At 49.9% G+C, this 13,795-nt stretch overlaps 2 protein-coding genes across 2 annotated transcripts in view; both read right to left on the bottom strand.

The window, feature by feature from the left end:
• OVGP1 (oviductal glycoprotein 1) overlaps positions 1–2,208 on the bottom strand; it is a 16,755-nt gene extending 14,547 nt beyond the window's left edge. Inside the window, exons 1-3 of the mRNA XM_030886126.2 lie at positions 2,097–2,208; positions 934–1,138; positions 531–587 (exon numbers count right to left, since the gene is read on the bottom strand). Of these exons, the coding sequence (XP_030741986.2) occupies positions 531–587; positions 934–1,138; positions 2,097–2,208 (374 nt within the window). The remainder of the gene's footprint in view (positions 1–530; positions 588–933; positions 1,139–2,096) is intronic.
• An 8,819-nt stretch (positions 2,209–11,027) lies between these two features.
• The window catches only part of WDR77 (WD repeat domain 77), an 8,844-nt gene continuing 6,076 nt past the window's right edge, over positions 11,028–13,795 (bottom strand). The window contains exons 8-10 of the mRNA XM_004699184.2: positions 13,233–13,341; positions 12,402–12,470; positions 11,028–11,621 (exon numbers count right to left, since the gene is read on the bottom strand). Of these exons, the coding sequence (XP_004699241.1) occupies positions 11,462–11,621; positions 12,402–12,470; positions 13,233–13,341 (338 nt within the window). The 3' untranslated portion in view covers positions 11,028–11,461. The remainder of the gene's footprint in view (positions 11,622–12,401; positions 12,471–13,232; positions 13,342–13,795) is intronic.

Raw genomic sequence — 13,795 nt, 5'->3', positions numbered from 1 at the left:
TCAGGCCTTACCCATGGAAATCAGGGGGTTTTCTACAGGACCCAGAAATGCATTTTGTAATCTCCACATTGCCTTTGGGGGGCAGGGGAGGGCAAAGTGCTAATGAGAGCATGTCTTGAGCATCCACTAGGTGCCAAGGCACGAAACTCACCGTCTTCTGAACTCGGCACCGCTGGCTTCGTTATGAAATGAACCCCGTGCGCTTTGGGGGTTATTCTTCTTGTCCTGTCCCATATTCCTCCCCACTTTGAGACAAAGCCCGTGCCTCTTCTGAAGGCTCAGGGGCCCATTTCTAGTGCCCCATTTCATTCCTCCCACCTCCTCCACAACCTGGCTGTTAGAACTTCCCAGGCTCCCACTCCCAACCCCCCCAACCCCCAGCCTCGCAGGAGAAGAGGTCGGGAAGGCCAGCGCTCGGCTCTCCCTGTGGTCGACCTGGCTCCCCCTCCCTCCCCAGCCCTTCTTCTAGCTTACCACTTCCATCCTCTCATCGCCCCCACCCCAGGAAGAAGGCGACCCCAAACCCTTACCTTTCAGTGCCGAAGTCCCACCCACCAACAGACAGCAGGGTTTTCAGCCTCTGGTTCCTGGGGTTCAGGAAAAGAGGGGGGGGTCAGCTGGGTCCTCACACCGGTGGGCAGCTGTAGCCACGCTTCATTCAGACAGGAAATAGGAGCGAGGGGAGGGGGAGGGAAACTCAGGGAGGCCATTAGAGTCTGAGCTGGGAGTTGGTGGCAGAGGAGAGAGAGGACTTGCCGGCAGGGGCAGGCAGAGACAGCCGCAGGGGCAGGCAGAGACACCCGCAGCCACTGCACACAGGAGGCAAGAGGGAGCTGGCGCGGTTGTCAACAGGCAGCCCTTGGGTGGGGGAGAGGGCTTCAGGAGTCACCCTGGAGAAGAGGTCAGGCTTGGAAGGAAGAAAGAGGAACACACCTCTCCTTGAGCCTGTTGAACTCTGGGTAGAAAACCGCCTCATCCCGGGCAGTTTTCGCCACCAACTGGTTGTTTTCCATTGAGGCAAATGCAAATATCAGGTGGGTGCAGAGCAAGGGGTCCAGGTCCTTGGGGGCGATGGAGGCCATGCCTGGTCGTCTATGTGCCCAGTTGGTGAGATAGCATACCAGTTTGTGGGACACACCTGGCCGGGGAGGACACACAGTCGTTGGCAGACACCCAGGAATGGGGGAGTGGGGAGTGAGGGGTGGGGAACTCTCAGCTCCCGCAGAGCTGTACGGACACCAGCTCAAGAACCCAGGCCACTGTAGGTCCTTCCCCCATGTCCTCCCAAAGTCCCGCTCTCAGGGCTCCTCGACCACTGCCGAGGCCCCCTGGGAAAGAGAGACTCCCCTATGCAATCCTGGGCCTCAAGGCCGCATCCTGCACATAGTGGGTGATTGGCCAACAGCACATGACCCAATTCCCTCTGCTGAAGTAAATGAGATCCGTAATCCCGGACCCAGGAGCCGGGTGGGGTGGGACTGCAGGGGACACTCAACATGGAGGGCCAGAGACTCCCCCCTGCCCGGGAGGGGGCCCAAAGTCCTTACCATCGCAGTGTGCCAGCGCCAGAGCCCACCCTGTATGGAGCAAAGGGAGGAATGACCCTCAGAGGTGTGCACGCATGTGCCCCAAGTGCCCCAAGCCCCAGCCCCTACCCGTCAGCCAGAGGTCGGCCCCTTCAACACGCCCTCCCAAGGCAGGTGCCCACGTGGAGGCAAGCATGCCACTCCTCCCTTCTCTCTCCTTCAAAGCTGGGCAGGTGAGCTAGTCTGTCTAAGCTCCTGCCCACGCCAACCAACACGGCACGCACGCATACTCTGCGCCAGGACAAGAGTGTGTGTGTGTGTGTGTGTGTGTGTGTGTTCTGGTTTTTCAGCCCTGGCAAATGATTGGATCCGTGGGTCTCCTGCTCGGCTGGACATGGACCTGCGCCAAGACAAGAGTGTGTGTGTGTGTGTGTGTGTGTGTGTGTGTGTGTGTGTTCTGGTTTTTCAGTCCCGGCAAATGATTGGATCTGTGGGTCTCCTGCTCGGCTGGACATGGACCTGTGCCGGCTCCCCCCTCCCGCAGAGGTTCTGCTGTAGCCGTCGTTCTACGTTGCGCAGTCACGTTTGACGCCACGGCCTGCACCGGGCCTCTCGGGCACCGCTGCCCTTCACTGCGATCCAACTGTCGCGGTGAATGGCCGTCCAGCTGGCTCCAACTCATGGCAACCCCCAGCACCACAGAATGAAACCTTGCCTGGTCCCGGGTCACTGCATGGCCCTGAATATGCCCAAGGCCACGGTCACAGCCCCTGTTTAGTTTGAGGGCCTTCCAACCCAGCAAGTTCTCCATTCAGCTTTCTCTCGGACAGTACCCTCTTGGGCACCACAGGGTTTTCACAGACTGATTTTCAGAATTAGATCTCCAGACGTTTCTCCCTAGTCTGTCTCATTCTGGAAGATCTGCTGAGACCTGTCCGCCACGCGGGCCCCTGTTGGCATTTCTATGTTTCTGCATCATAGTAACATGCAAGCACCACAGTGTGGCAAACTGACAGGTGGGTGGTGGGTCCCGTCTTATGTCTACCTCACGTAGACCCCCTAAGTCCCAGGCTGTGATACTATGGGGAGAGGGGAAGAGGGACCCATATACTCACCAACCCAAAGCAGGAGCTTCCCCATCTTGATGGTCTGACAGCTGTGAGGCTGGGGCTGGAGTCCTTTTATCTGCGCTCCCCCATGGATAGCCCCGGGACTGCCCACTGCACACACACACACACACACACACACACACACACGCCAGTGCCAGAGTCGGTGATGCATGAGCTGCTGCCTCAGAGTCACGGTGACCCCGGCACCTCCCGTTCTTACTGTCTCTCTCAGAAACCAGGCCCCAGCTCCGAGCCAGCACAGCATGAAGGAGGGGTCCACCTGAGTCGTGCTCAGCGCAGAGCAATGCTCCTAAGCCCCTCTCTACAGCTCACCCCTCATCCTGGTGTCTGCGCCCCCACGGGCTAGGGATGGAGGAGAACCACAGCACTGAAGCAGTCATTCTGTTGTTATAAGACTATGGGTTGGGGAAGCCATGTAATAAAAAGTTTTAAAGACCCAGATTTGGACTCATGGAGTTAAGATTTGAATCCCAATGTCGCCACACCACTGAGAAGTTTTGTCATCTTGGGTTAGTTACTTAGCCTCTTGAAACATCAATTTCCACATTTGCAACACAGAGATAACGGCTCTTATTTACCTTCTATGTTGCCATAGAGATTAAAAAGATAATGGATGCAACATTCTTAATAATCGCTCCGCTTATAATGAGGACTCAATGAATGGAAGCCATTTGTCAATGACATGGAAGCCAGATGTCATCAGAGGCACTAAACAGGCTGCCCAGTAGAGTTGGGTTCTCAAACACAAATGCTGACATGCAGGCAGGTCATGTAGCTGGGGCAAATGCACACAATCAAATCATGCCTTCTTCAGCTTATGAAGAGTAAGTGCTCAAACTCAACAACGGGCATAGCTGACGTGCGGCCTCATGCTCAGAAGACCACAGAGATGGGCATGAACAGGGTCAGCACTTCTGAGCAGCCTCTCATGGTTGCCCAGCGAGGAAACAGACCCAGTGTGTGTAGACAATGGACTTCTCAAGAGAAGACCCAAATCTGAATTTCTGTAGGAGCCAACATCTGAGTCCACGTACGTATCAAAAGCCTACGGAACGCGATGAACAGGATTCTGGGCACCTGAACGATGTGTTTTAAAATAGAGAGCAAGCAGCCATATGAAGGGTGAACAAAATGGGTCTGCGAGCCAGATGTTCTTATGATTCACCAGTCTTCTTTCTCCTTCAGTGGGTCTCAGACCAGGCGTGTGCTCCACATTTCAAGGTTTGAGGCTCAGTCCAGTCATGGACGACCAGCAATGACCTGTTGGTCATGATCTAACATGTGCTTTTTCTCAAAGCCTGACCAGGTGACCTAATGCACTCGCCACTAACGTTATCACCCAGATGCCAACCCAGGGAGCAGCACAGGGAAATAACGATGGCTGGTATTCTGAGTTCCCATAACCTCCATCCTTCATCTCCAGTATGGAAGGCGTTTTGTTTGTTTGTTCTTTGTTGTAATCAACAGGTGTTTGGAGACCATGGAGTAAACGTCAATGGAATAAAAAGTATCGGATTTTGGCAGGGAGATATTTTCTTTACCAAACTCTCAGAAGGTCTGTTAGAGGATCCCACCAAGAGAAATGCATCCACCCTGGCCATCTGTGGTAGTTATATAATCGTTTGTCAATTTGAGGATAAGGAACGTAGGGGTGGAGTCTAGTCTGTCAATCAGATCATAGCCAATGAGGCCTCTGTGTGGGCATGGCCTTCTCCTGAGAGTTCTGGGAAATCCTGTATTTCTTATTTAGAGGTGGGAGACACTGCTCTCTCTCAGTCCACTCCCTGCAAGACACTCTACTGACAATGTGGACTCCCTGCGAGGCATCCCTGAGGAGAAGCCACATGGATCTACCCTGATGCAGCTGGAAGCTGGAGAAGCCATGTAGAGACCAGCGCTGAGATTGCTTGCAATGCCACTGGATCCAAATACTTTCTACCCACTGGCCTGTGATTGTCCTGCACGCGGCGTCATTGCATGTGTTTCGTGAGTCTGAAGAGGACTTTAGAGATTGGTATCAGACTTATGGGCTTGGACTGGACTGGGTTGGGATGTTTTCTTAATGTACAATTACCCTTTATAGAAAACTCTCTCTTATACCCATACGAGTTTCTATGGATTTTTTTTTCTCTAGTCTACCCAGACTCACACAACATCCTTCGTGTAGTCCACAAACACCCACTGAACATGTGGTACATGCTGGGCCCAGCCGGCTAGGAACCCTAGCTATGATGGTGGTCTGCCCTCAAGAAGCTGAGAGTCGTAACTGCATGGATTCCGTTCCCCAGTGCTAGTGTGCGCTGTGGTCCTTTGAGGAACCACGTGATGGGTGCAGTGGGGAAAGCATGGGTTTTGTTGCCAAGCAGACTTGAGGTCCAATCCCTGCAGTGAAGACCAATGGGACCACTTGAGTCCCATCTGCCTGCTCAAAGCCACTCTCCACCTTTGGGCTAATAGTAACCCGAATCAGGAGACTATGAAACTTCCTGAGACCCACAGTGGATCCGGCTTGGCAAGCAACTTGTACCATTGGGTAGGTTGTCCCTGGCAGTTTCTAATTCTGATGACTTATAGTCCTCTCTTAATCCCCAGGAATCCATGTGCCCTAATTCATGCTATTCTTTTATTTAACGCCCCTTCTTTTTCTGGAAAACTGCTTGGCCCCCCATTTGGCTTCTCGGCTTCCTCCGTCTGGCAAGGCTCCCTTCATCCACGGCCCCGGGACTTGCTGGCTCCTTGATGAGGAATGACTAGACCCTCGACTTCGGAATCTCCCCCTCTTGCCTACTCCCCGATCCCATTTGCCATCACTGCTGGGCTTGCGTCCTTCCCCCTAGAGCCCACCAGAAGCACCAGTTGTGAACACTACGCTCACCATGGAAGCCAGTTTTGCCTCCCAGGGAGAACCTCATTCATCTCCGGGCTCCTGTTCTGCTCCCGCGCACTTGACTAGTCAGTCTAAGACCTGATCCTTCTCTGCCTGCAGAAGTGACTGGTGATGCTGAGAAGAACACCAGGCCATAACAGAGTGCCCAGGAACGGCCTTCGATTCATTCAGGGATGGCTGTGCCAGATTGTCGGCAACAATGACTCTGTGTATAGGGCAGGTGGTGAACAGTCAAATGCTGAATGAGGGTTATGTTAGGAATCAGTGGGCCATGTCTCGGTTCACTCTCAACCTCTCCCTATGTGCTTGCTGCCAGAAACAAGGGGGGAAAGGCAGCCTCTGCTTTTTACCTTGGTTTTATTTTGACAGCCCCACCCAGATACTTGGAAAAGATCCCTCCCTGGTCACACAGAGTAACAGACATTTACAAATGGCTCACTGAAGAAATCCCACAGTGCTGCAAACCACCTGGACTTTATAACATCCACCTACATCAGGGGCCGGCAAGCTGCGCTCGAGGGCCCTATGTGGCTCTTTGGGTACGTACGCGTGGCTCTGAAATAAAATTTGAAATGAAAATAAAACTAGCTTAGTTTCATTTAAAGGGTATTTGTAAAAATAGGCTTAGGGCTCTTGACTAATTTTTAAATTGTTGTGAGGGACAGGATTGGCTCTTCCATCTCACAAGTTTGCCCACCGCTGACCTAGATGAAGACAAAATGCTATTGCTGTTACAAGGCATGTGACCAAATTCCTCATAGTGTTCATGTGAATGGATTGGAAGTGTGGCCTGATAAAACCAGTTGATTGAATAAGTATCCAACGAGTGCTAACTATAAATCAATAGAATGCTCCAGTTGGCTACCTCATCTTTAAGGAGCCCTGGTGGTGCAATGGGTAAGTGTTTGGCTAAAAGGTTGGCAAGTTTTCACTCGCCCAGCAGCTGTGGAGAAAGCTCGGACCATCTGGTCCCAAGAAGATTATAGCCTAGAACATCCGGTGGGTCAGTCATGGGAGAACTGTACTCTGACGCTTTTCAATAGCTGACATTCCAGAATTAGACCACTAGACCTTTCTTCCAATTGCCTCTAGGTGGACTCGAACCTCTAAATGCTTGGTTAGCAGTGGGATACATAAACTGTTTGTAGCACCAGTGACTCCCTGGACTTACGGTGGGCACTAAAAAGAATGGTATCCATTGTTGTTGTTGTCCCTGTTGTTTGCTGTTATCATTCGCAGTGACATCAGCACGTAACAGTATTGAGCTAATTGTTGAATAGGTTGATACTAATTGATGCATCACAGTTTTCCCCATTGCTAAGATTCTATTGTCCAGAAAGCAGTGCAATCCTTCATCATCTATTTATTCATTCAACACGTATTTATTGTTGACTTCAGTGGAGCAAGCAAAACACCAAAGCACAGAAACAAAAATAAAAGCATGTAGCTCATATTTACATATAAAGTATCAGCTAGGGGCTGCCCTGCCCTGCCCCTCAGCGATCTCATTACACTTTGCCTAAACCCTAACCCCGCAGCCTATTGTCAGGAGAGAACAGTCCCTAGAGAAGGACATCATGTTTGGGAAAGTAGGTCAGCAAAAAAGAGGAAGGCCCTCAAGGAGATGGATTGACATTGTGTCTGCAACAAGGAGCTCAAGCACAGGACCAAGCCGGCAGCGTTTCGTTCTGTTGTGTTTAAGGTCGCTGCGGATTGGAACCCACTCAGTGGCACCTATCAACCACCATAGCCTGTGTCAGCCCAAGGTCCTCCCCAGGGTTTTGGTGAAGTCTCAAGGGGTCCTCCTTGTCTCTCTCCCTCTGTTCCTCAATCCTTGAGTACAGATTGATTTTTTTTTCCTCACATGACTCGCTGATGTAAGACTTAACCCTTGTCCTGGCTTTCTCACACCCCCAGTTGTTCCCGGGTTGGTAGTCTACTGAAAGCATGATGGATGCGGGAGGGGAGGGGTGCTGTTGAGTCACAACGCAGAGACCGCTACCAGCCCTGGCTCCCCCACACTGCCCAACTTCTCTCTCCAACTCGAGAAGAACTGAGCAACCAGCTGCAGTGGGTTCTCTCCACACCCAAATTGCTCGGGGGTCACAGCTACACTCAAGCAGACACGTTTCTCAAACAAACATTGTGCCCCTTCAGAGGAATCCTTTACTGTTAATAAGCTTTGCTCATCTGTTTTAAAGTATTAAGAAAGGAACCATCCGGGATGATGCCTTGCTGTCAAAAAGAATAGTATCTGGGGTCTTTTTTTTGTTTTCCTCTCTTTTTTAAAATCATTTTATTGGGGGCTCGTACTTTTTTTTTCTTGCTTTGTTTTTTTTTCTAATCATTTTATTAGGGGCTCATACCTCTTATCACAATCCATACATACATCAATTGTGTAAAGCACATTTGTACATTCATTGCCCTCTGGGGTCTTAAAATAAGCAACCATCTAAGTGAGATGGCAGCTAACTTCACATAGCAGCAGCATATCAGCCTGTGTGACATAAGGGTTGTAAATAATAAAATCTATGCCCAGAGGAAGGGGCATTACTAGAGCTTAAAATCTGAGCACCCAGGTTTCAGAAGGATATGGATGAAAGTGAAAGCCTAAAATCCATCTGCAGGGTCCCCATGTGGATTAAGCCACTAGTAAATCCCCTCTGACCAAGGATGTGGATAGCCACACTATCTGATAAGAGTGCAAAAGTAGATGGATGCAGCTGTGATTAAAATGTAATACCTTATCATTTGTTCTCACTTTTGATCTATTTTTAATTTATTCTAGTTTTTAACTTTTTTTTTCAATTGAAGTTTTTCTTGGTTTTCGTTATTTTTCTTCATTGTTGTTTTGTACATTTATCTGTATATGACATCCATGCTAGTTAAATCTTCAGAGACAGTAATTGGCTCAATCACTTCTTAGTGCTGTGGCAGGGGTGACTGAGGGAAAATGGGGAGATAACAAGAATGAATAAAAGAAGAAAATGTCCTAAAATTGATCATGGTGATGATTGCTCAACTCTTTAATATCATTAACCCATTGAATTGCAATAGAAAAACATCAGGGAGTATAGAAGGATCCTGATCAAAAGGGAGAAAAGATGGGACAGAATTTTAAATTTCATATATATCCAGACACTTTGGAGACTGGATGAACCCTGAAACTCCTGCCCTGATGTAATCTTTAAACCTTTGACCACAAAACCGCCCCCCGGGTCTCCTTTAAAACAAAAAGTAGTTAGTTCGTAGACTGTGTGCCGTGAGCATTATGCTTTTTCAGAGATGGCTCTATGGGAAGGAGGCCTGGTGGTCCTGCCAAGTGTGGGAGAAAAACAGGGCTATCTGCATGTCCTGACCTAAATTAATAAGCCACATCACTTTCAGCCGAGACCCAGACTGTAGTTTCCGCCAGAGAACCTGGAATTCCTGATGCCCCCCCCACACGGTATCTCAGGATGTGAAATGCTTGATCAGCATCTGTCTCTTGGCTCCCCAGCAAGCAGATAGGTAAAAGATATCCATATTGCCTAAAGAATCATCCAGCAATGACATGTGAGGAGCGTTGTTTGGGGCCTCGATGCCGTATGTACCCATTTTTTAGTCCACTTCCTACTGAAACTGCAGAACGCCGTCCAGTTAGACAAGGAGGGTTTCCAGGATACTATTGAAAATTGCATTAAACATTCTGCCAGATGACAAAAAGGGTTTGCAGGACCATGGGTCGTGTTACAGGTCCGTCTCTGTAGTTTTAAACAAGGGTTGAGCCAGCCCCTTGGATTGTTCTAGTCTTCTGACCACGTTGTACTGAACATGGAACACTATACTCACCCCACCATTTCAGGTGGAGAATTTAAATAAGAGGAGGTGTTTTGGGTTCCAGAGTGATCTGCTTACCACGCTTCCTTTCCAAATCACATTGTTTAAAGGCAGTTGATGGAATCTTGAGAAATTTCAATTCACTCAAAATTGTGACGCTAGTACATAGGAACCTGACTTGATGAAACATACTACAAATGTATTCTTTGAAACAAACATAAACTTACCAACAACAGTCCACTCCGCACTTACTTAGGCTCCCGGGTCCCTATTCTCCCTGGTCAAGGACTGAATGACTAACTCTCAGGTTATGACGTTTCTGAGGCTACTGTCTCAGCCACCTTTTTGGTAACTGGAACTCACATACTCATGCAAAATTGGTTATTCCTACAGTGACTGTGGCTTTCAGCACATTATCTGTTATTCAAACATTCTTACAGGAAGACAATGCTGTTCAAAAAGGTGGCTTTTCTTCTGCCACCCTGATGCAGAAAACATCCCTTGGGGGTCTGTTTTCCCCTCACCACTCTGCAATCCTTGAGGGAATAAGCTATGCACACCTACTCACTGCTACCTCTTCCAATTGACCACGTGACCTTACCGTTTACTTCTAAAGGAAGAACTCAGCGATCCGACATTCCAAATAGTTTCCTCACAAGTCACTAAAAATTATTCCCACTCAAATCATGGCAGATCACAAGATTAGAATTCCCAGTTTTACATCAAGGTAATTTCTGCTGCATAAGAGTAGCAAATATTCCACCTAGACGCCTTTACATCGCCCATTTCGTATAACTTTAGTTTGCCCAACTGACGGCATACTTCGTTTCAACACAAACAGGACCCGATCGGTGAGTGTTCACAGGCAGTGGTCACTTCACCAGCCCGGGAAGTAACCAAAGGGTCACTCTGACGTGCAATGAGCTACTTGGGATGTGCAATGAGCTACTTGGGATGTAGCTGTTTTGTTTTTAAGGTGGGCTTTAAGATGGACATCCTGGTGACCGAAATAAACTTAACCTCACATAGAACACACCCTTCCAAAACGAAAGGCCAATGAAGTGCTGAGTTTGATTTAATCCATCAGTATGCTCAATTCTCAAGTCACATGTCATAATCTGTAGGGTTCCTAAATACAGCAAACCTTCTGGAGCCACACACAATTAAGGGTCGAGCTGGGAGCTGCACCTAAGCAGGCCTGAGATGTCACCTTAATGGAAGTTAAATGCCCTTTAGCGCTCCATCCACAAACCTCACTCTGACAACTAACCTGACAGAAACACGTACCTCTCGTACCTACCTCTGCCGGTTACATTGCTGTCAGCCAGACTTTGTCCAGCTAGAAAGTGGATTTGGGGTTCGGTCAATGGCAAGGAACTACATGAACTCACGTGTGCTGACTCTATCAAGGTGAGCTGGCTGGTTTTAGTGAATGCAGGTATTTCCACATTTCGCAAGTGAATTAAGCTCTACAGGCACACCCCATTTTATTGTTTCAGGCAGTAAGTTTTCACAAACGAAGGTCTATGGCAACCCTGTGTGGAGCAAGTGTGACAGCATGTGCTCCCTCCGCGTCTGTGTCCCAGGTTGGTCATTCTCACCACATTTCAAACTTGCATGGTACCACTGCACACTGCGCTGGAAAATCAAATTCATCGGACTTGCTGTACTGCAATAATCGCTTTATTGTGGCGGTCTGGAACAGAACCGGCAGCGCCTCTGAGGTCTGCCTGCTAAGGATCGTGAGGAGTCAGAGAGCTGCTTTCATGAACCAAGGGATGTCCCCATGCCGCCCCTCACCCAGATGCGGACAAACCTTTGGCACAGCTATGTGAGAAGAAAAGCCTACAGCCAACTTTTTTTGGTTGGAACAACTTGGGGAAAATGATTAATCTACACACATTCAGATACACATACATTTTTTAAAAACCTCTCCTCCCTATGACTACGGGACCCCAGAAGGCAGCCTCCGCAGGCTGAGATGCTGCTGCACCCCACGCAGCACACTGCACGAGCCACCATGCTGTCTCCGAGGCTGAGGGAGCAGGCGCAGAGGGAGTGGGTGCTCAGATGGGATTTGCTTTGTTCTTCAATCCAGCCTAGTCAGCAACGCTGTTAGCAGCAGGGGCTGGGCCAGGCTCTAGGGGCACAGTGTGGTGGATGACTTGGTGGTCCCAGCCCACTGTGGTCAGGAGGGAGTGATTGAGCAGGGACCAAGTAGCATCTCTCACAAAGTCTCTGTGGGCTCGGCTTCTAAACCTAGAAGAGAAAGAGAAGTCTGGGTGGGTTAGTGCAGATAAGAGTGACAAAAAAAGACATCTGGGGAAGGAGGCAAACCCATAATGTCCGGGGGTCGTTCTTGGGATGCTGATACCCATGTCACCAGAAGAATGACCTTGTCAGCAACATAGCAGTGTTGCCATCCACAGCGGAGTGTCTTAATCCCTGAATCCAGCTTCTATTTTTGGAGATGGAGAAATGCTGGCTACAGTGAAGCCCACCACCATGTCAACTCTGATCCCTAGCAACCTTTACTTCTGAGGCTGTAAATCTTTATAGAAGTAGAATAGCGTCATCTTTCTCCCGAGGAGCGGCTGGTGGGTTTGAAAAACTGACCTTGTAATTAGTAGTTCAACACTTACCAAATGGCACCAAGGCTGGCTAGAGTAAAGTTAATGATATACAGGCCAGGTTTAGGCAGCAAATCACAGCAAGTTGGGAGTATAATTCAGGCCACCTGCCCAGTGCCTTTTACACGACAGCAGGTTCATTTCACATCTAAGTATTTATTTTGTTTTGATAATGGAAAGGGTAGATGCTCTCCTTGGTTGGAGCTGGAGGCCAGGCTCAGATATGCCACCCACAGCCCACACTCGCCCTTTAACAGGGAGTGTGGTCCAGGAGCAGTCTGCGTGGTCTCCGCCACCCAGAGGGGCACGCTCCTCCCACGAGGAGCTGCTTCACTAGAGGGAAAAAGGAAGCAGCGCCTGCTGGTGCCCCTCCCTGAGTCCCGGTCACAGGACTGCCCTTCACACTTACACCTCGGAGAGGCTGGCGTCCAGCACGGCAAGCGAGCAGTCTTCACTGATGGAGGCCAGGAAGGGAACACTGCAAGAGGGCGAGAAGAGGACATGAAAAGTGAAACCCATGGACCGCAAGACAAAGGCCAGCCCGTACTTGCTCCCACTCTCACCTGGCCCAGAGGGGAAGCGGCCTGAGCTCTACTTTGGGTTAATGTTTGGCTACCACTGAAATCCACACCAACAAAGATGGGGAAAGGAAGCAAAGTCACGGTTGAAAATGACCCATCTGGTCCCCTCCCTGCAGCTTCAGTAGCAAGCATCCCAGAAACACCTGGGAGAAATAAGGCAGCCCCACCCACTGTCCTAGAAATCTACACTACTCATTTGGGGCGCTGAGAAGAAATGAGATTACATCGGCTGTGTTCATGTTGGACTTGACTTTCGGTAACTCCTTGTGCCAACTCCCCGTTTGACCCCGTGACTTCAACGGCAGGTTCAAGCTCAACAGTTGTGAAGAAGGCACCCAACCAGGCAGTGGTTCACTCTGCTGTACACGCAGGGACAGAAGCGACTCAGAGGCACTGCACTATGTGTCACAGGAGACCTGCGCTCCAGAAGGTTTTCAATAGCTGACTTCTTGGAAGACACCAGGCCTTTCTTTCACGATGTCTCTGAGTGAACTTGACCCTCGAACCTTTCATGCAGCAGCAGCGCATGTTAACCATTTGCAGGTGCAAATGCATCAAGACACAACCGAATCAGTTGGTGATGTAACATCAGTCCCACGCCCCACGCCCCACGCATTCCCATTCAGAGCCGCCAGGCCCCAGAGGACAAAGAGTCATACCTGTGTGGGGAGAACACCAGCCCACTGACAGACTGGGAGTGCACAGCTGAGCTGAGGGCACAACTTGTACTCTTGGTGTCCACAAGGGAGACCGTCCCGTCCTCATCACCTACAGACAAGAAATGAGCACAATACAGTGGTTAAGAGCACTGCTGGTGCTGAACTGGACTCCTGGACCAGAGAAGCACTCGAAGCACCCGCCTCCTCTGCTAGGAAGCCGGAGCAGCTCATGACGGAGTGGCTGTGAGAACTGAGTGATAGCTTAACAAGCTTCACCACCACCTTCATGGCCTTAGCTCCATGACAGCACTGCCATTACCCACTGCTCTCTCCCAGCAGACACACCTGCCGGAGACGGGAAACTGTTATTTCCCACTGGCAGAGAAAAGTGGTAAGAGCAGAGAAAAGCAGGCAGCCTGCTGAGTTCTGGCTCTCCCAGCTACTTGCCTCATGGCTCAATGACCTCTCAGCACAGCTCACTGACTCCTCCACTTGCTCAGGTATCTAGCCACACCCAGAATACAGGGGTCGGTGCAAACACACACGAAAGCACACTGGGGGGG

The sequence above is a fragment of the Echinops telfairi genome, unplaced genomic scaffold, assembly GCF_000313985.2.
Source record: "Echinops telfairi isolate 266 unplaced genomic scaffold, ASM31398v2 ScPeMD7_443;HRSCAF=831, whole genome shotgun sequence".
Taxonomy (NCBI): domain Eukaryota; kingdom Metazoa; phylum Chordata; class Mammalia; order Afrosoricida; family Tenrecidae; genus Echinops; species Echinops telfairi.
This window is presented reverse-complemented; position numbering and strand designations above follow the sequence as displayed.